Source organism: Coregonus clupeaformis, chromosome 1 (assembly GCF_020615455.1).
Source record: "Coregonus clupeaformis isolate EN_2021a chromosome 1, ASM2061545v1, whole genome shotgun sequence".
Taxonomy (NCBI): domain Eukaryota; kingdom Metazoa; phylum Chordata; class Actinopteri; order Salmoniformes; family Salmonidae; genus Coregonus; species Coregonus clupeaformis.
The window spans coordinates 82,383,346-82,404,951 of NC_059192.1; the positions used below are offsets into that span (position 1 = coordinate 82,383,346).

The 21,606-nt window shown below is 41.5% G+C and overlaps 2 protein-coding genes across 4 annotated transcripts in view; one reads left to right on the forward strand and one right to left on the reverse strand.

The window, feature by feature from the left end:
• mcph1 (microcephalin 1) overlaps positions 1-21,606 on the reverse strand; it is a 65,703-nt gene that overhangs the window by 12,497 nt on the left and 31,600 nt on the right. The window lies entirely within an intron of this gene.
• On the forward strand, positions 6,245-20,188 carry LOC121575241 (angiopoietin-2-like). Its single transcript, XM_041888214.1, has 9 exons — positions 6,245-6,803; positions 11,740-11,895; positions 13,026-13,147; positions 13,481-13,719; positions 13,953-14,080; positions 14,541-14,642; positions 14,799-14,965; positions 18,095-18,225; positions 19,327-20,188. Exons 1-9 carry the CDS (start codon positions 6,522-6,524, stop codon positions 19,485-19,487), a joined length of 1,488 nt encoding a protein of 495 aa, XP_041744148.1. The 5' UTR covers positions 6,245-6,521; the 3' UTR covers positions 19,488-20,188.

The following is a 21,606-nucleotide window of genomic DNA, read 5'->3' on the forward strand; positions in this document are numbered from 1 at the left end:
ATTTCTTTGTCAGTGGGCAAACGTACAAAATCAGCAGGGGATCAAATACTTTTTTCCCCCTCACTGTACACACAAACACACACACACAGTATATTCGGAAAGTATTCAGACCCCTTGACTTTTTCCACATTTTGTTACGTTACAGCCACTCAAGGACATTCAGAGACTTGTCCTGTTGGAAGGTGAACTGTCGCCCCAGTCTGAGGTCCTGAGTGCTCTGGAGCAGGATTTCATCAAGGATCTTGCTGTACTTTTTTCCATTCATCTTTCCCTCGATCCTGACAAGTCTCCCAGTCCTTGGTTTTTGCTCTGACATGCACTGTCAACTGTGGGACCTTATATAGACAGGGCCTTTCCAAATCATGTCCAATCAATTCAATTTACCACAGGTGGTCTCCAATCAAGTTGTAGAAACATCTCAAGGATGATCAATGGAAACAGGATGCACCTGAGCTCAATTGAGTCTCATTGCAAAGGGTCTGAATACTTATGTAAATAAGGTATTTCTATTTTTAGTTTTTTATAAACTAGCAAAAAATTGTCATTATGGGGTATTGTGTGTAGATTGATGAGGAACATGTTTTATTTAATCAATTCTAGAATAAGGCTGTAACGTAACAATGTGGAAAAGGTCAAGGGGTCTGAATACTTTCCGAATGCACTGTGTGTCAATTTCGACCCCCCACCAAAAACAATTGTCCAGCCCATCTGGCATTTGCCAGAATTGCCAGATGGCAAATCCGCCCCAGATTCTGGTTGTTATTACCTTAAATTATTATCAGAAAATGATTGGGTTCCAATCTAAAACAGCTGCTTGGCAGATGTGTGCAGTAAACAAGTCACAAAAGCAGTCCTCAAAAAAGGTGACATTTGGGTTTATTTTATGAGAAGCTTAAGCTGCAACAATTTATGAAAATCACTGGGTTGTAGTAACGGGATATGAAATTAATAAACGTTTTTCAATCTCATGAGTCAAATAGTGTACTGTGAATGATTGTCAGACAAAGCATAAACTTGTTTTAAGATTAAGATCACTTTGTCACTTTAAAGATAAACTGAAACATTTTTGAAAGTTAAGGTGATTTTGATAACCAAATGTGATAAAGCATGTTCCCACCCTTAAAACTGCTGAAAAACTAATTTCTGTTAAAACGTGTTAAAAAAAATTGCCTCATCCGACTACAGCGTGCCGCCACTATTTTGATAACGTGTCAATGACATCACTTGAAAGGTTTGTCTACCAGCCAGCCTGTTGGTATTTTATTGTTGTTCCATCGCAAATTGGTCGTTATAGCTTTTAGTTTATTCACATCTTGATCAGGGTCTTGATCAAAAAGCCATGAGTAAAGTAGGCATGCGGACGCTCTACCATTCCCATGACGTTGTTTCAATTTGGCTGCGGTCACATCTCTAAGTTTGTGCTAGGCTCTCGAAAAACATTTAATATGATGTTCTCAAAGCATTTTCATAACATCACGTTCATCAACGTTACCTAACATTGACATGTAAAACAATGTTGTAGGTTGATTTGAGCGTTTCAGTGCCACTTTAAGGTCCAACCAAAATTGTACTTCCGCTTTATCCCAATCCCTTCCGAAAGAGACACACATACACAGGTTGGAGAGGTTGGAGCAGGGGGCTGCCACACTGGGCGACCATGGATCAGTTGTGCATCTGAAAATAAGTTGTCTTTAATGATCTTAAAATGTGTCCCAAGAACAAACTACTATTTAATTAACTAAACATATCCTCTACACTATACACCAGATGTAGCCTATTGTGTCTATAGAGCCTTGTAGCATCCACAAAGGGGCCTGAAGCAGATTGGGTTTTGGATGTTAATTCCAGGGGGAAAAAAGGCTAGGTCATTGTGTCACTTCCTTCCCCCTGATGCTCTTCCTCCCAACATGAAAGGACTGACAGACAAACATCAACGGCCACACATCTAATGGTGTAGCGATTCAACCAGAACACCTGAACCATTCCATGTTCTATGTTTCTGGAATGAACAGCCTTCCTCTGTGGTCATCTGCCTAAAACGTGCCGCATTTCCTTCACATTATGTTACATCACTTCACTTCCTGTGGTTCCGCTTCTTGTGTGTGCTGGGACTTATGAGTGTGTGAGTAGAAGGCAAATGCAATGCGCTCATGGATCACCTCAATAACGGAGGATGTTGGTTATTGTGTGGTAGGCCTATTATTATTACTATATGATATGATGGTCAATGCATTGTAATAGGAACTGATGCTTAAAAATAGACAGAATATACCTAAAAAGGGACAAGACTAAAGGACCTTTGGAATAATGTAAGACCTTTGGCTATGTTGATCATTTTCTCAAAGTACAAAACTGTCACTCAAAAGGCATCCGCATTCTTCGGTTCTGCTAGGGGAAAGAGTGTGCTCGCATACCTTTGACATTCGCTTGAAAAACGCAAGAAAAAAAAGAGTCAGTAGTACCGCTTGTCAATTTTGAGACGCCATAGCCAGTATACACTCCCTCAAAAGTCAGAATGAATAGATAACTCAAGACATCGGTCATTAATTCTGATGTTTTTGCCGAGGAGAGCTTAGGTCGGGCAATTTTACATCTATACTGAACAAAAATAAACACAACATGCAACAATTTCAATGATTTTATGAGTTACAGTTCATAGAAGGAAATCAGTCAATTGAAATAAATTCATTTGGCCCTAATCTATGGATTTCACATGGTTGTGCAGGGGCGCAGCCATGGGTGGGACCCAGGAGAGCATAGGCCCACCCACTGGGGATCCAGGCCCAGCCAATCAGAATGTGTTTTCCCCACAAAAGGGCTTTATCAAATCAAAAATCAAAAAATGTGTCACATGCGCCAAATACAACCTTACCGTGAAATGCTTACTTACAAGCCCTTAACCAACAATGCAGTTAACAAAAATAAGAGTTAAGATTTGTTTTGTTTTGTTTTTACTAAATAGACTAAATTAAAACATAAAAGAGCAACAATAAAATAACAATAAGGAGGATATATACAGGGGGTATTGGTACCGAGTCAATGTGTGGAGGTACAGACAGAAATACTCCTCAGTTTCATCAACTGTCCGGGTGGCTGGTCTCAGACAATCTCGCAGGTTAAGAAGCTGGATGTGGAGGTCCTGGGCTGGCATGGTTACACGTGGTCTGCGGTTGTGAGGCCGGTTGGACATACTGCAAAATTCTCTAAAACGACGTTGGATGCGGCTTATGGTAGAGAAATTAACATTAAATTATCTGGCAACAGCTCTGGTGGACATTCCTGCAGTCAGCATACTAATTGCACGCTCCCTCAAAACTTGAGACATCTGTGGCATTATGTTGTGTGACAAAACTGCACATTTTAGAGTGGCCTTTTATTGTCCCCAGCACAAGGTGCATCAGTGTAATGATCATGCTATTTAAATCAGCTTCTTGATATGCCACACCTGTCAGGTGGATGGATTATCTTGGTAAAGGAGAAATGCTCACTAACAGGGATGTAAACAAATTTACGCACAAAATTGGAGACAAGCTTTTTGCGCATATGGAACATTTCTGGGATATTTTATATAAAAATCACGAAACATAAGACCAACACTTTACATGTTGCGTTTATATTTTTGTTTAGTATAATTAGGATGTTTGGTGCAGTATTTCTGAATCGAATTTATTTTCATGAAAACGAGTCGTCTATCGTTGAATGACAAACACTTCATTGAAGAATCCCTACTGTTGACCAATCACCAATGAAGGGGCACGAAAAGCCCCCCAAAAACATCACAAAATGTCTTCGTAATATATGTACAAACTGTTCCGAACTGTTTCAGATGGGAAGCATGCGGACACCTAAAGAGAGAGACTCAAGCGGTTTCACTCAGAGGTGAAATATGTTCAGCTTCAGTGTTAAAGTAAATTAAGAATTAAGTCAGTGGCGCAATAGGAAGATGACCATGATTGAGAAACATCCCTGGGGTTTAAGACAAAACATCCTCCAAGCGGATTCACTTCCTGTGCAGCCCACCTCCATCGTGTGTGATATCAGCAGTTTCATAATGCTCACATCATTGGAATAGACAATGACTGAAAAACACCTTTACTATACATGACAGGCTGGCTCATTATCTTGAAGATAATAAATGCAATACACTCTCCATAAATCTTATGCTATGTTTAAAGTTAAATTGTGTGATAGTCAGCCTTATTATTAGTTTTGACATTAAACTTATTTATGTCTGTCTTCAGCCTGTTTTGGTGGGATGGAGTTTTGGCCTACCTGGTGACCTCACCAGGTGGTCAATTAGTTAATAGACCAACAAGAAAGAGTTCCAAACCTCTGCTAATAACAGCTAGTTTTCAGTTTTCCCATCCCCACTCGGACCACTCTCAGACAGTCCTAGCTAAATTCTTGCTTAAGAAATTGCTCTTTGCTAAGAAGCTATTGTTTCTTTTTGACCATTTTAATTGAAAACACAGTAAGGAACTTAATTGTTACCCAGAAATGATTTGATATTGAGATAAAAAACAGCTGCAGTGGACCTTTAATGTGTGACCTCACTTTGCACCGACCCAACTCATCCATTCAAGCCAAAGGTTAATGTAAACCAGTTATGTTTGCCAAGTGTGTCAGTTGGACATCTAGATGAATTATGTTAATGTTCTACAACTAAAACCACAGGACTTAATGATACATCTATAATTCCTAAAAAGTATCAAACATGCAAGTAGATGTAGTTGTAGAGATGTCAAAATGGTCATGGTTTTTATATCACTTGTACACCTCGATCAAGCACCTCATCTCCCTCTACTATAACTGAAAGCCTTGAATAGCTGACCATGTAAGATCTCCCAAGGGTGGCTGTACACACACAACCAAAAAGCAACCACCGAGTTAAAACAAAGCACAAACATTCCGGAGCTTGGTTGGCACCTATGAAATTAAGCCAGCATTTAAAAAAAATCCCCTTTCCTTGAGGCACAAGTCTCCTTGAAAGACAGTTTCCCAGCTAAATGTATTGCTTATACGCCCTCCCTATGAAGAAATAAGTATCAAACCATGCTTGAACTCCTGAATAATCACAATATTTTTTCAGTATGGACAAATATATTATTTGAACCTAGGTCTGGGCTCAAATGACTATGCTATTTGGGGCAGTTTTTTCCTCATGCTATTCCATGATAGTCTGAGAAGGCTCGAGACAGGATGCAGGGAACACAGCCGCCCTGACCTGAAACATCCTCTAAAATCAAAGGTGGGAAAATCGTGAGGGGAACGTGGTCTGGCGACATACAGGCACCACTGAAGATTCTAATCGAAAGTTAACTACAGCACAATAAGCTAATATTCAGGCTACATTACCTACGCTTCAGACACGGCTACTGTGTAGTGTGAGATTATGATGGTTCCCCAGCTGCCCGTCTACAGTTGCCAGGACCAGAGGATGAAAAAAATATACTTAAAAAAAGGACTAGATGAAGAACCTCGACTACTTCATTCCCACAAAGGAAAAGAAGCAGGCAAAGCTGCACTCTGGACAACAGGGCTCTATGAAGCCAAGATCAGTCTATTTTAAAGTCACATTAAAATGGAGATTTAGCATCTTATCATAATGACATGAAATGGAAGGATGAGCTTTATTAATGTCCCCAGAACCCCAGCCAGATACTCGTCTCCCTCTGTAAACATACTGGATCTCATCCCTACATGTGTAACAAGATCCAGATACAGCACAGAGTTGGAGAATGACAGGAAATAAGAGCTAATGTTTTTTATGACTGAGCAAAGCGATCGGAATGGAATGTGACAACAGAGAAAAGGCTCTCCTTCCTTTAACATTCTCACTTAGACAAATGCCTGTGCTTTGTGGCGGGTAGAAAATATTTACCACGGGTAAGGATGGACATCGCAATTGCAGACTTTACTTGAAGAAGGAAACTGCATCCTGAAAAGATGTTCGGCCATCGGCTTGTGAGAAAACACAAATATGGGCATTGTTGCTTTATCCTCTCTGCCCTTCTCCCTGACCTGTTGATGAAGCGCTCACTCAGGCAAAGAAGATGATATGGTGGGAAGTGTTTAATTAGTGCATCTGCTCCTGTGTGTGTGTGTGTGTGTGTGTGTGTGTGTAACAAGTGGTCTCCACATTGCTTCTTCCAGCCCAGCGGCTCTTCACGGTGACTGGCTACAGGGATATAGTGGGAGGGGCCTTGCCTTCACTCCCATAGCTAGCTAACCGGAGGGCCAACTGCAGCTGAAACCAAGAGGCTGGGGACTTAATGAAAAAGGGGGTAACGTGCAGTCTAGGAATGACACCATCTACCCGGCGTACCCACTGACTGTATCCCCTCCTCCTGCCTATAAAAGAACCTGAAGAATTGGAAGAGGACTGTGTGCACTTGGATATTCCAGAGGAAAGAATTACAACAATATTTAACCTTGAAAAACATTCAACTGAAAAGGAGTGACCCAAAAAGGAGAGCTTTGGGTAACATTTTTACAATAACATTTTTGTTTTAATTCTTAAAATGTTTTATGTTGGCTTACTGGTGGTCTTGAGTTGCTGCCTGGCCCTGGGGGAAGGCTACAGGAAAACTACAGACCCAACAGCTGCTAAGAGACCGTACCAGATCCAAAATGGCCTGTGCAGCTACACCTTTCTGCTGCCTGAGCAGGACAACTGCAAGACCCCGAGCAGCACCTACACCAACCTGGTCCAGAAGGACGATCCGGCAGAGTATGACGAGTCGGTCCAGAGGCTGGAGCAGCTGGAGAACATCATAGAGAACAACACACAGTGGCTCCTCAAGGTAAAGTCTTCTGCTTGACGTCACACAGCAGCTTCTCTACTGGGAGTGCAGGTGTGTGTTCAATGCCGTCTCACACCCATTCCCATGGTATTATACTTTTTTGGGGTCCCTCTATTTCGTATGATATTTTACATCCCTCCAATATGTTATGTTACAAATGGTTCCATAAAAATGTGCTATTTGCATGTCCAGGTACACTGGTAGAGTGCCCGCATTTAAAACGTAACAAGGGACTTGGTTCCGGATAACCCGTTGGGTGCTGTGAACCGTTAAAAGATTAAGAAGTAAGTTAATGGTTCTGCTGCTCTGCCATTATGTTACGCCAACTTGAGATGATAAAGATAAGAGACCGCAAGTTTTTGCAGCCTACTGTGCAGAGGTGATGTTACGTAGTGTCATGATTTCTCACTCTGCACAATATGCTTTACAAGTTGCTTTCTATAGGAATGTCACACCCCCCCATCAGAAAAGACGAGTATACACACCAACTTTGCAGTGATGTGCAGGCGCGTTATACTACAGTTGCTTTCTTTACTGCCAAGAAGGCTTTGAAAGACTCATTCAGATTTAAAAAATCCTCAGATTCTGATTGAGAGTAGTGAACTTGACCTTGTAAGGATGCAGGCAAGTGAATTGTGACAGTCCTACTATTCAAAGGGGGCATCTTCACATGGATTCAGTCTTGAGCAATAAGAAAGCGAATGTGAGCCGAAGTAGGGAGAAAGTAGCCCAAAGGACCGTAAAACAAAGCAGTGTCACAGAAGCAGGGCTGTGGTGGCTCTGAGTGGGTGAGAAGGGCCGAAGAGTGACAAAGCCTTTACACAGGTGCCCAGATGAAGGATCTGCGCATCCCTTTCAGCACTACTGAGCCATTGCTTGTGTGAAAGGAACGGGCAAAGGCTCCCTACATTCTTTCACCCCCCTTAGAGTTTGATTAATGATGAGGTCTATAGAGCTCTGACACGACAAGCACAACTCATTGCCTGATCACACAGCTCGAACCAAAAAAAACAAGACCATGGCCTGAATCATTCCACCAGCTCGGTAAGCTGCTGCTAAGCATTGGGGTCCCTAGACCTTTTATCATTGCCGTTTTATCAGAGCAGAGCCCATGCTTAAGAACACTATTTAGAAAAATGTAGGCTTGTCTTTAAAAAATGGGTTTTTTTTCACACCGGAAGAGTTTAAAAGCCTAGAAATGAAGCGGTTGAAGCGGTTCAAATAGTGAATCTCTAGTCTTTAGACTCCATAATGATCCTTCATTCAGTTCATTAAGCGGTTACTGCCTCACAGGCCTTTATCCTCCAAGGACAGATTTGTTACGTGAGATACATATGCGTAACTCTGCTAAAATCTCAAATCAAATTGACATGCATGATTTATGCTGCATTAAAGTCAGATTAACGTGTGTTTGAGGTTAGGATTCGTCCCAAAGTGACTACTCCGGAAGGAAAGGATTAAGAACTTTGTCATTAATATCTGTCAAGGAAAGAAAGTCAATTTTTTGTTTAATTGAAATGCAATACATTGATGTAAAACAAACATTAAGTGAGCGGAACTAATCTATAGGAGATCTGCAAAGGTTAAGAGGCTCTCTTGATAAAAATGAGGTCGACTCAACACATCCAGAATTCTGGAGGTATTTTAAAGGAAAAAGTAGGCTATGTAAAAGGGTCCTTTCATGCACATTACTACTAGTAACAATTAACAAACAAGCCTTATCCAAAATATCAGTATACATTTACCTAATACATTGCTAATGAATAAAAACATGAAATTGCCCTTTTAACATGAAATATTTCCTGACGTGTCATAATTTCATACACTACATACAGCTTGTCGGTATATTGGCATTATCTGTAATAACAGAGGAAAGGGTCTTCCTCTGAACTTCCCCATGTAAGACCGAGTCGAGGACAGAGGAAATCATTGTACATCAAATGATGAAAATACAATTTATTGTGAGAGCCGAGGTAATACCTCAAATTCTTGCACTGTCCCACACAAAAAAATTGGAAGATAGGCTGAGGGACTTTGTTGTTGTGCCGGTAAAATAAATGTCAGTTTGCGTCACGCTTTTCACGTAAACGGGGAGGACAAACAAGCATTCCTCGTGGAATACTTAGAGGCAGGAGTGGAGTAAACAACTGATTAGACCATTAGCCGTCAATGGAATGTCCCGCTCGCAGTTCCGATGACACACTCTTCCAGCCTCCACGTGCCTTTGTGTCCAGGAACACAGACAAGATGGAAGTGGAGAAAGGAAGACAAACAATTAGCACTGATTGCAGCACTTGTCATTCATTACCATGGCAAAAAGCTAAATATACTTCCCGTTTTAAAATTGTCCCAAAAGTTTACCTTTTTGGCAGATGGGTATACAGCCTAATTGTTTACGCAAACAAAGATCAGAACAACTAGGCCTACTAACGCCATGATATCCTCTTGCCGTGGAAGACGCAGTGTCGTAGAGGATGCAACTCATCACTCATCATTTCCATCCTGTTTACAAGACTTTCAGTCCTGATTGCCACTCAGGAACTCAATGCAGGAAAGAGCTTTATGATGGGTTTGTTTTAAATCTGGCAGTTTAATTTTGACAGGTTGCTACTGGATAGGGGAACAAGACTCCTGTTTAAAGCTCATATTTTCTCTAAAGAAAACTATACCGTGTGGGACAGACAATAGAGAAAAAAGCTTATTTAAAAAATGTCTACAGATAGGATGTTACAATTATGAGTTTGCATTCACGATGACTGAACCAAACTCCTTTGGAGGCTCAGTCAGCAGTAACATTTTACAAAAAGAGCCTTAAGATATTGAAAGGGCATTCCAGTGCAGTCCCCATTGACAGTGATACAATTTGATATGACCAAAAACGACCATATTAAAAGCGTTCGATTTTCGGGAAGCTATTAATCCCTAGTGTAGATCAAATATCAATCAGCAGCAATGCTGGGAAAATATTCTCAGTCTTCCATTTTTGACCCCTCTGAAACAGAAGTACATGAACTTCCTGCCCCAATTTTTTTTTAGAGGCTTCAACATCATGTAATCTAAACACTTGTCAAAATGCCTGGCCTGTCACCAGATAATTCTGCCCACTTGTACTGCTCAAGAGACTTCTGGGTCAGACACAAGGGGGAAAGCCATGAACTCCATGACAAGGCTGTCCTGCTTAAAAATAGTAATTCTAAAGAAGAACAGCCTATACTTTCACTGTGACATCCATATGGTAAACAACAGTTTCATACACAATTAATTTAACCCCATCACAATGATCTAATAACTCTGCCAGAGGACCAAGGCAGTACACTCCAATCTTTATGCCCTGTACGAAATAAACTCAGCAAAAAAAGAAACGTCCCTTTTTCAGGACAGTCTTTCAAAGATCATTTGTAAAAATCAAAATAACTTCACAGATCTTCATTCCCATGCTTGTTCAATGAACCATAAACAATTAATGAACACGCACCTGTGGAACGGATGTTAAAACACTAACAGCTTACAGACGGTAGGCAATTAAGGTCACAGTTATGAAAACTTAGGTCACTAAAGAGGCCTTTATACTGACTCTGAAAAACACCATAAGAAAGATGCCCAGGGTCCCTACTCATCTGCGTGAACGTGCCTTAGGCATGCTGCAAGGAGGCATGAGGATTGCAGATGTGGCCAGGGCAATAAATTGCAATGTCCGTACTGTGAGATGCCTAAGACAGCGCTACAGGGAGACAGGACGGACAGCTGATCATCCTCGCAGTGGCAGACCACGTGTAACAACACCTGCACAGGATCGGTACATCCAAACATCACACCTGTGGGACAGGTACAGGATGGCAACAACAACTGCCCGAGTTACACCAGGAACGCACAATCCCTCCATCAGTACTCAGACTGTCCACAATAGGCTGAGAGAGGCTGGACTGAGGGTTTGTAGGCCTGTTGTAAGGCAGGTCTTCACCAGACATCACCGGCAACAACGTCGCCTATGGGCACAAACCCACCGTTGCTGGACCAGACAGGACAGGCAAAAAGTGCTCTTCACTGACGAGTCGCGGTTCTGTCTCACCAGGGGTGATGGTCGGATTTGCGTTTATCGTCAAAGGAATGAGCGCTACACCGAGGCCTGTACTCTGGAGCGGGATCAATTTGGAGGTGGAGGGTCCGTCATGGTCTGGGGCGGTGTGTCACAGCATCATTGGACTGAGCTTGTCATTATTGCAGGCAATCTCAACGCTGTGCGTTACAGGGAAGACATCCTCCTCCCTCATGTGGTACCCTTCCTGCAGGCTCATCCTGACATGACCCTCCAGCATGACAATCTACCAGCCATACTGCTCATTCTGTGCGTGATTTCCTGCAAGACGGATTGTCAGTGTTCTGCCATGGCCAGCGAAGAGCCCGGATCCCAATCCCATTGAGCACGTCTGGGACCTGTTGGATCGGAGGGTGAGGGCTAGGGACATTCCCCCCAGAAATGTCCAGGAACTTGCAGGTGCCTTGGTGGAAGAGTGGGGTAACATCTCACAGCAAGAACTGGCAAATCTGGTGCAGTCCATGAGGAGGAGATGCACTGCAGTACTTAATGCAGCTGGTGGCCACACCAGATACTGACTGTTACTTTTGATTTTGACCCCCCCTTTGTTCAGTGACACATTATTCAATTTCTGTTAGTCACATGTCTGTGGAACTTGTTCAGTTTATGTCTTAGTTGTTGAATCTTGTTATGTTCATACAAATATTTACACGTTAAGTTTGCTGAAAATAAACGCAGTTGACAGTGAGGACATTTCTTTTTTTGCTGAGTTTATAACCACTCCTTTTCCAGCTCCCCTACCATTGCTGGGCAAACATGGACAAAGGCCCAATATCATGGTATATCACTAAACCATCTCAATAACCTGCCTTCATCAACTCTTCTTCATCCTTACTGCAGCTGGAGAACTACATACAAGAAAGCATGAAGCAGGAGATGTTCCAGATCCAGCAGAATGCAGTGCACAACCACACGGCAGCCATGATAGAGTTTGGAACCAATCTGCTGAGTCAGACTGTTGAGCAAACACGGAAGCTGACCAACGTTGAGGAGCAGGTGAGGACCTTTCACTTAATATAGTTTTGAAAATATATGCTAAATTAATAAAACATTCAAAACCCAATAGCCTACACCAAACAATTAACAAAAATAATAGAAATTAGCAAAATATGAAAAAAACGAATGCTGTCCAACAGGGCCAGGATTTGCTGTAGGTCATTGACCTTTTGTGAACGAACTACACAGCATTTCCTGTTATTAACAGCATTGTATTCCCACAAGAAAGGGTCTATCAATTTGTCAGAATCAGACATCCGTCTGTTCAAAGTCACCAACACCAGGTCCAATGTAGACCGACACATACCCAACATTCATGTAAACAACAAATTGGCCCATGTTTTTGCTGAGTTCAGTTCCTCAAACTGGAAAATCAGAGGGGGTTTTCTAGACCCAGGAGTTCAATACGTCTGTGAGGAGACTTTCATTACATTTTACAGCCACTTTCACAGTAGCTCCATTTCCATCATATCTGTCCTTTATTGGAATTTGATTGTTCTGTTTTTTCCTGTTACGAAACAGATTTTTCCGACCATCTAGGCCCATGCACATTGTGCTCTTTAGAACGTGAAGTGAACCACAAACCGTGTTTGCACATGAAGTGAGATAGGACTGTTACAATTCAAGTTTGGACTTGAAATTGTAATCAAGTTAAGCGCTACTATTACAAGATAAGTGTCTTGAGGTCCTGTATTGTATTGTATTCAGTGTACTGTAAATGTTTTCAGTGAGAGGGAAAAAAACTAAACTGATGGCTGGCTGTGCACAATTTCTTTTGAACTGTAGCTGATCCAAAATAATTGCAGTGAACTGTGGAATTGTTTGTGAAACAGATTACTCAAGAGAAAAACAGGGAGATGTCATAATCCATTACAGATTTTTTCTATCTAGGAAAGACCAATGTTTCATTTAATCATACCACATCCCCAATTGAGAGATTACCTCAAGGGCAGGTTCTGAAATTACGAAAGTAAAATTACTTGTTCATTTGGTTCTTGCCAAATATTACACATAATGACAATACAAAATGGTGTTTACTTAATTTAATCTGTAAAGGGCTTGCAGCAATTACTAGCTTAATCTAATCTAAAATACCTTATGTGGGAAGTAATTGTCTATTTCATCTTTAGGTAATAAATCATACAACTCGGCTCGAACGTCAGCTTCTTGAGAACTCTCTGTCAACGAGTAAGTTGGAAAAACAGCTCATTTTCCAAACAAATGAAATAAGCAAGCTGAATGACAAAAACAGGTAAGGATATTTGTTTGTATTAACAAACTGCACTTTCATTCAGGTGCCACATCTCTAAATCATGCTTCAACTAAAACAAGGCTACAAACACTAGACAGTAGCCTAAATGTTTAGGCTAATGTTTCCTGTTAAACACATTTTTGCCCAATTGTAGGCTTATATGTTCTGTTACCGTAAAACAATCTGCTTCTTGATAAGACGGCTAGTTGCTTGGATTGGAAATGACAATTGCTGGGACAACACCAACACACTAAGAAGTACTACAAGACCAGTAATGCCCACCAGCTCTGCTGTGAGTTGCTGAGCATGTACCTTGCCCTTGTTCCTCCCCAGCTACCTGGAGAAGAGGGTGGGGGAGATGGAGGAGAAAAGGCAGGTGGAGCTGAAGACGCTGAAGGAGGAGAAGGAGCAGCTCTTTACACTGATACTGAGACAGACGGCTGTCATCGAGGAGCTGGAGCAACAGCTGCTCCGGGCCACCACCAACAATTCGGCCCTGCAGCAGCAGCAACAGGAGCTGCTTGAGACCGTCAACAACCTAATCTCCACAATCTCCGTCCCCACAGGTGGAGGTGGGTGACACTATGACAGCGTCTGGTAGACTCAGGAGGGGGCTACATTGGCATCTCAGTGGCATCACTGATTAAGGCCAGAATACTATGGGCAATTCAATTATTGTAGCCGAATGTCAACTGTTGATCAAATCACTACCTTTGAAAAGTCAGTTTACCAGTATGTATTTATGTAAAAGTACATGCACAACTTTGCTGTATTATCAATTTGATGTGCCCTCCACTTTTTGCAGGGAACAAGCCTACCATGATGCAGGATACACCGACCACGTACCCAGACTGTGCTGCGGTCTACAAGTCGGGGAACACAGACAGTGGAGTCTACTCACTGACCCTTCCCAACACTACACAGGAGATTAAGGTAGAATTAAACTCTGATGTTATTGGTCCCATTCAAGCTCCCAACATTAAATCAATGTACAATCATATGCAGACTAGTTAAAAAATAAGCTATTTCTCTAACACCACAGCCAATTAATTGTCTTGCAAATGTGTGTAATAATAACACGTGAATAAAATGTTGCCTATGTCCAACGACGGCATAGATTCCCTTTAATTCAGAGTAAATTCAAATGTTCTCAGCCTTTGGTTTGTTTTGTGCATGCCCGAGCTCGAGTAGGGATCTCCTTAGATACTTTTCAGTAGTCAGAGTTAGACTCTGGCACATCACTTGTTTTAAGAAACCTCCCATTCCTTTCAACTAGACAGAGAGGAGACTGCTTTTGTCAAGTTTGCTGCTGAAGTCGAAAGTCCCTCAGTGTAGTCAAAAATCTGAATTTACTATCATTGATAGCTGGAGTAATCAGTTTTTTTGTTTGAAGGCTTACTGTGACATGGAGACAGAGGGGGGTGGATGGACAGTACTACAAAAACGATTTGATGGCCGTGTTGACTTTCACCGTACATGGAAAGAGTACAAAATGGTGAGAGCTAAAGGAAATTATCCCAGTCCCACAGCACAAAACTTAGATAACACTGGCAAGTGGCAAAATTTTTGTTAAAATATCTCAGAATGCTACTCAACTGTGACATTGTGATCATGCAAAAGGTGATTAATTCTGTTTTATGTTCCTTCAAAGGGCTTCGGAAACCCTTCAGGTGAATACTGGTTGGGAAATGAGTTTGTTTCGATACTGACCAATCAGCACCCATACGTCTTGAGAATACAGATGATGGATTGGGAGGAAAACACAGGATTCTCACTATATGACCAGTTCTCTCTAGGCAGTGAAGCAGAAAACTACAGGTAGGCCTAGGTTTCCCAGGTGTGGTGTATAAATGTAGGCTACTTACACTACCGGTCAAAAGTTTTAGAACACCTACTCATTCAAGGGTTTTTCTTTCTTTTTACTATTTTCTACATTGTAGAATAATAGTGAAGACATCACAACTATTAAATAACACATATGGAATCATGTAGTAACCAAAAAAGTGTTAAACAAATCTAAATATATTTTATATTTGAGATTCTTCAAATAGCCACCCTTTGCCTTCATGACAGCTTTGCACACTCTTGACATTCTCTCAACCATCTTCACCTGGAATGCTCTTCCAACAGTCTTAAAGGAGTTCCCACATATAATGAGTACTTGTTGGCTGATTTTCCTTCACTCTGCGGTCCGACTCATCCCAAACCATCTAAATTTGGTTGGGGTCAGCGGATTGTGGAGGCCAGGTCATCTGATGCACCACTCCATCACTGTCCTTCTTGGTAAAATAGCCCTTACACAGCCTGGAGGTGTGTTGGGTCATTGTCCTATTGAAAAACAAATGATCGTCCCACTAAGCCCAAATCAGATGGGATGGCGTATCGCTGCAGAATGCTGTGGTAGCCATGCTGGTTAAGTGTGCTTTGAATTCTAAATAAATCACAGACAGTGTCACCAGCAAAGCACCCCCACAACATAACACCACCTCCATGCTTTACGGTGGGAAATACACATGCAGAGATCATCCGTTCACCCACACCGCATCTCACAAAGACACGGCGGTTGGAACCAAACATTTCTGAGGCTGGTATCTAATGACCTTATGCTCTGTAGCAGAGGTAACTCTGGGTCTTCCATTCCTGTGGCGGTCCTCATGAGAGCCAGTTTCATCATAGCGCTTGATGGTTTTTGCGACTGCACTTGAAGAAACTTTCAAAGTTCTTGAAATTTTCCGTATTGACTGACCTTCATGTCTTAAAGTAATGATGGACTGTCGTTTCTCTTTGCTTATTTGAGCTGTTCTTGACATAATATGGACTTGGTCTTTTACCAAATAGGGCTATCGTCTGTAACAATGTTGGGGGAGTCTGTGTGGAGGACCATTGAATATAGGTGATAACTTATTACTTTGCGATGTGGAAATAAATATATCATAGCTGCATGACAGAGTCAATTACTCAAGATGTTTTGATATCGTAATGTTAAAGTAATTATAATGAAATGGTGTGCAAGTCATGTTCTTGAAAATCAACAAATGACAAACAAAACATTTACCTTGCCTGAATATATACATCAATATATGGGGTGGGAGGGTCACCAGTCCAAAACAAATGTGCTGTCAACTGGAAAATGGTTTGGATCTGTGAAACTAGGTAACAGAAGGCTAAAATGAATCAGTCTCGTAAACATTAAATCTGTACCCCAAGACATCACCAGTGCCTGCTATTTACTTGCAGAAGGAAAAGTATAAAAACCACTGCTGTGGTCATCACTTTCCTCTTGCAATAGGACCAGCTGGATGGCAAAAACAGTGCTAATAGTACCTCAAAAGTAATAATCAATCAAAAAAGAACTATTGACCATGCCAAAAGAGTTGAAAAGGAAAGTTTTGAGTGAGGAAAAGGAGGATTCAATTCTGGCTTTACTGGCAGAGGGATACAGTGAGCGTCGGGTTGCTTCCATCCTTACAATTTCAAAGACTGCAGTTCATAAGAACAAGGTCAAGCAGCAGACATTGGGGACAACAAAGCTACAGACCGGCAGAGGGCGAAAACGACTCTCTACTGACCGGGATGACCGCCAACTCATTCGAATGTCACTCAACAACCGTAGGATGACATCAAGTGACCTACAAAAAGAATGGCAAACGGCAGCTGGGGTGAAGTGCACGGCGAGGACGGTTCGAAACAGGCTCCTAGGGGCAGGGCTGAAGTCGTGCAAAGCTAGAAAAAAGCCCTTCATCAATGAGAAGCAAAGAAGAGCCAGGCTGAGGCTTGCAAAAGACCATAAGGATTGGACCGTAGAGGACTGGACTAAGGTCATCTTCTCTGATGAGTACAATTTTCAGCTTTGCCCAACACCTGGCCGTCTAATGGTTAGACGGAGACCTGGAGAGGCCTACAAGCCACAGTGTCTTGCACCCACTGTGAAATTTGGTGGAGGATCGGTGATGATCTGGGGGTGCTTCAGCAAGGCTGGAATCGGGCAGATTTGTCTTTGTGAAGGATGCATGAATCAAGCCACGTACAAGGTTGTCCTGGAAGAAAACTTGCTTCCTTTTGCTCTGACATTGTTGCCCCAACTCTGAGGATTGGTTTTTCCAGCAGGACAATGCGCCATGCCACACAGCCAGGTCAATCAAGGTGTGGATGGAGGACCACCAGATCAAGACCCTGTCATGGCCAGCCCAATCTCCAGACCTGAACCCCATTGAAAACTTCTGGAATGTGATCAAGAGGAAGATGGATGGTCACAAGCCATCAAACAAAGCCGAGCTGCTTGAATTTTTGCGCCAGGAGTGGCAGAAAGTCACCCAACATCAATGTGAAAGACTGGTGGAGAGCATGCCAAGACGCATGAAAGCTGTGATTGAAAATCAGGGTTATTCCACCAAATATTGATTTCTGAACTCTTCCTAAGTTAAAACATTACTATTATGTTGTTTAAAAATGAACATGAACTTATTTTCTTTGCATTATTCGAGGTCTGACAATACTATATTTTTTGTTATTTTGACCAGTTGTCATTTTCTGCAAATAAATGCTCTAAATGACAATATTTTTATTAGGAATTTGGGAGAAATTATGTCAGTAGTTTATAGAATAAAACAAAATGTTATTTTTACCCAAACACATACCTATAAATAGTAAAACCAGAGAAACCGATAATTTTGCAGTGGTCTCTTAATTTTTTTCGCAGCTGTATAATACATATAATTTTGGGGATGGTAAAACGTTTTCGGTGTAAACCATATATAATGTAGAAAAGATAATGGAGCCATATATTTTTTAATAACATCATCTTTGAGAACTAACACACACCAAAATAAAAACTACAGTCAAAATCATTGCCACCACTGCTGAAATAAAACCTAGGGCAAACACTTTTGAGGAATAGCAATCATGTACTTCCTCCTCACAATGTATTTCTCCGTTTTCATTTCACAGGATACACCTTAAAGGCTACAGCGGCACAGCAGGCAAAATTAGTAGCCTTGGTCAGCCGGGAAGTGATTTCAGCACAAAAGATGCAGACAACGACAAATGTGTTTGCAAATGCTCACAATTGACAACAGGAGGTAAGGAACAGGTTCATTTGCATACCACCTTAGCGTTTTCACTAGCCTTTATTAAGAAGATAAATTATTCCCTCCATTTTCACATTAACTGAAGTGCACAGCCTCGCAGAATTAGCTGAGTTAATCACTGATCAGCTCATTTGGGAATTCTGCCCCTGCAACGGCTGACATTAATAGTCTGGGAACTGAGGATTTTTTCCCCTCTCTCTCTCGGAGCTCAGAATAGAGGTCCGGCTCCATGCCACTGATATTTGGGACTGCTTTGGGGCCAGACTTGGACTCCTTCAGTGTATCGGTGTCTGCTTACTCGACATATGAGAGGGTCTCCTCCAAATGAGAGGGTCCCCTCAGAAGTCTCGCACAGAGGAATCCCTCCACCTCAGGGAATTGTTGGGGATAACCAGCTGCATATTAACTAAGATGACAGACACCCGGGGGGGAATGACCTGCACTAGCTTGCACTCCATGTGATAACAATCCAGACCTTCCCATTTACAGTGGCTTGTGAAAGTATTCACCCCCTTGGCATTTTTCCTATTTTGTTGCCTTACAACCTGGAATTAAAATGGATTTTTGGGTGAGTTTGTATCATTTGATTTACACAACATGCCTACCACTTTGAAGATGCAAAATATATTTTATTGTGAAGCAAACAAGAAATAAGACAAAAAAACTGAAAACTTGAGTGCGCATAACTATTCACCCCCCCCCAAAGTCAAAACTTTGTAGAGTCACCGTTTGGAGCAATTACAACAAGTTATATTTTTCATTTCACTTCATCAATTTGGACTATTTTGTGTATGTCCATTACATGAAATCCAAATAAAAATCTATTTAAATTACAGGTTGTAATTCAACAAAATAGGAAAAGCGCCAAGGGGGATAAATACTTTTGCAAGGCACTGTAACTCAATGAAACTGGGGGTACGAACTAGGGGTACAAAAGTGTGCAAGTTTGAAGTAATGTGATAATTCAAAGCATCAATGTTTAAAAGGTGAAGCACAGTTACTCATTGGGCTTGTTGTCTTATCGACAATGCACCCGATGCACATCCTGAAAACCCTCAGACTGACAATCTCTTTTTTTTTCTGCTTTCCTAGGCTGGTGGTTTGACGCCTGCGGCCCCTCCAACTTGAATGGAATATTTTTCCAGCAGGGCCAGAACTCAAATCGATTCAATGGAATCAAATGGTACTACTGGAAAGGCTCAGGCTACTCACTGAAGTCCACTACAATTATGATCAGACCAGTAGACTTCTGAGGCTGTCCCAGAGACATGCCTCTCACAGACATGCATAGAATGGAGAGCAGAGCTCTGTCACTCTGAGAAACAACTACACAGACAAGAAAGACAAACAAAAAAGACCAAAGAGACTGAAGTGCTCCATAACAGCAACCTCATCACTTCCAAGCATTCCACAAGGGAAGGAACAATTCAGCAATTTTTTAACAACTTTTGTACAAAATGGACAGGTGAAGACTAGCAGAAAAGTCTATGAACTATCTATACTCAGAAATATATGGACTTTGGACTGCATAACCAACTGGGACAAGGCAGTCAAAAGATGACACATTGGAAATCTTGTATTTATAGCAAACTGGAACTGTGGTAGAGATAACAGTATTGTTTTCTATTAATTAGCAATACTAGGGGAAATGTCAGTGTGTAACACATTGCAAGGTTGACAAAGTCAATTTTGTAATAACGATATTTCACCCCATTACATTTGATACAATGAATTGGAAAATAAGTTAGATTTGTAATGTAAAATAAAATGTAGCAATAGCCCTAACACTAAAAGCATAGAAAACTGGGGTACAAAGCGCAATACTTCGTATCAAATATGAACATAATGAAAAAAGGCAATCAGTAATGAATCTACGGCTTTTCTTTATTACAGCAATTGTACATACTCCGTGCCTTCAGAAAGTATTCATACCCCTTGACTTACTCCCAAAAATGTTTTTGTTACAGCCTGAATTCAAAATGGATTAAATAGATTTCTCACCCATCTACACACAATACCCCATTTACATTTTAAATTTTAGTCATTTAGCAGACGCTCTTATCCAGAGCGACTTACAGTTAGTGAGTGCATACATTATATATTTCATACTGGCCCCCCGTGGGAGTCGAACCCACAACCCTGGCGTTGCAAACGCCATGCTCTATCAACTGAGCTACATCTCTGCCGGCCATTCCCTCCCCTACCCTGGACGCCGCCCCATGGGTCTCCCGGTCGCGGCCGGCTACGACAGAGCCTGGATTCGAACCAGGATCTCTAGTGGCACAGCGATGCGAAGTATTGAAAATGAAATACAGACATTTAAATTTACATAGGTATTCACACCCAAGTCAATACATGTTAGAATCACCTTTGGCAGCAATTACAGCTGTGAGTCTTTCTGGGTAAGTCTAAAACCATTGCACACCTGGATTGTACAATATTTACACATTATTCTTTAAAAAATTATTCTAGCTCTGTCAAGTTGGTTGTTGATCATTGCTAGACAGCCATTTTCAAGTCTTGCCATAGATTTAAGCCGATTTAAGTAAAAACTAACAAGGCAAATCAGGAACATTTAATGTCGTCTTGATGAGCAACTCTGGTGTATATTTGGCCTTGTGTTTTAGGTTATTGTCCTGCTGAAAGCTGAATTTGATCCCAGTGTCTGTGGGAAAGCAGACTGAACCAGGTTTTTCTCTAGGATTTTGCCCGTGCTTAGCTCGATTCCGTTTCTTTTTATCAAAAACAAAAGTCCCTAGTCCTTGCTGATGACAAGCATACCCATAATATAATGCAGCCACCCCCAATCTTGAAAATATGAAGAGTTGTACTCAGTGCTGTGTTGTATTGGATTTGCCCCAAACGTAGCACTTTGTATTCAGGACAAAAAGTTCATTTCTTTGCCATATTTTTTTGCAGTTTTACTTTAGTGCCTTCTTCCAAACAGGAAGCATGTTTTGGAATATTTGTATTCTGTACAGGCTTCCTTTTCACCGTCATTTAGGTAAGTACTGTGGAGTAACTATGTTGATCCATCTACAGTTTTCTCCTATCACAGCCATTAAACTCTGTAACTGTTTTAAAGTCACCATTGGCCTCATGGTGAAATCCCTGAGCGGCTTCCTTTCTCTCCAGAAACTGATTTAGGAAGGACGCCTGTATCTTTGTAGTGACAGGGGTGTATTGATACACCATCCAAAGTGTAATTAATAACTTCACCATGCTCAAAGGGATATTCAATGTCTGCTTTTTTTTTTTTACCCATCTACCAACAGGCGCCCTTCTTTGCGAGGCATTGTAAAATCTCCCTGGTCTTTGTGGTTGAATGTGTGTTTGAAATGCACTGCTCGACTGAGGGACCTTACAGATAAT

Bases quoted from the DNA above. Each gene is read 5' to 3' on its own strand.
- LOC121575241 (XM_041888214.1), top strand. From the start codon at position 6,522: ATGTTTTATGTTGGCTTACTGGTGGTCTTGAGTTGCTGCCTGGCCCTG. The intron at 13,720-13,952 runs GTGGGTGACACT...CACTTTTTGCAG, and splicing joins CTCCGTCCCCACAGGTGGAG to GGAACAAGCCTACCATGATG. The intron at 18,226-19,326 runs GTAAGGAACAGG...CTGCTTTCCTAG, and splicing joins CTCACAATTGACAACAGGAG to GCTGGTGGTTTGACGCCTGC.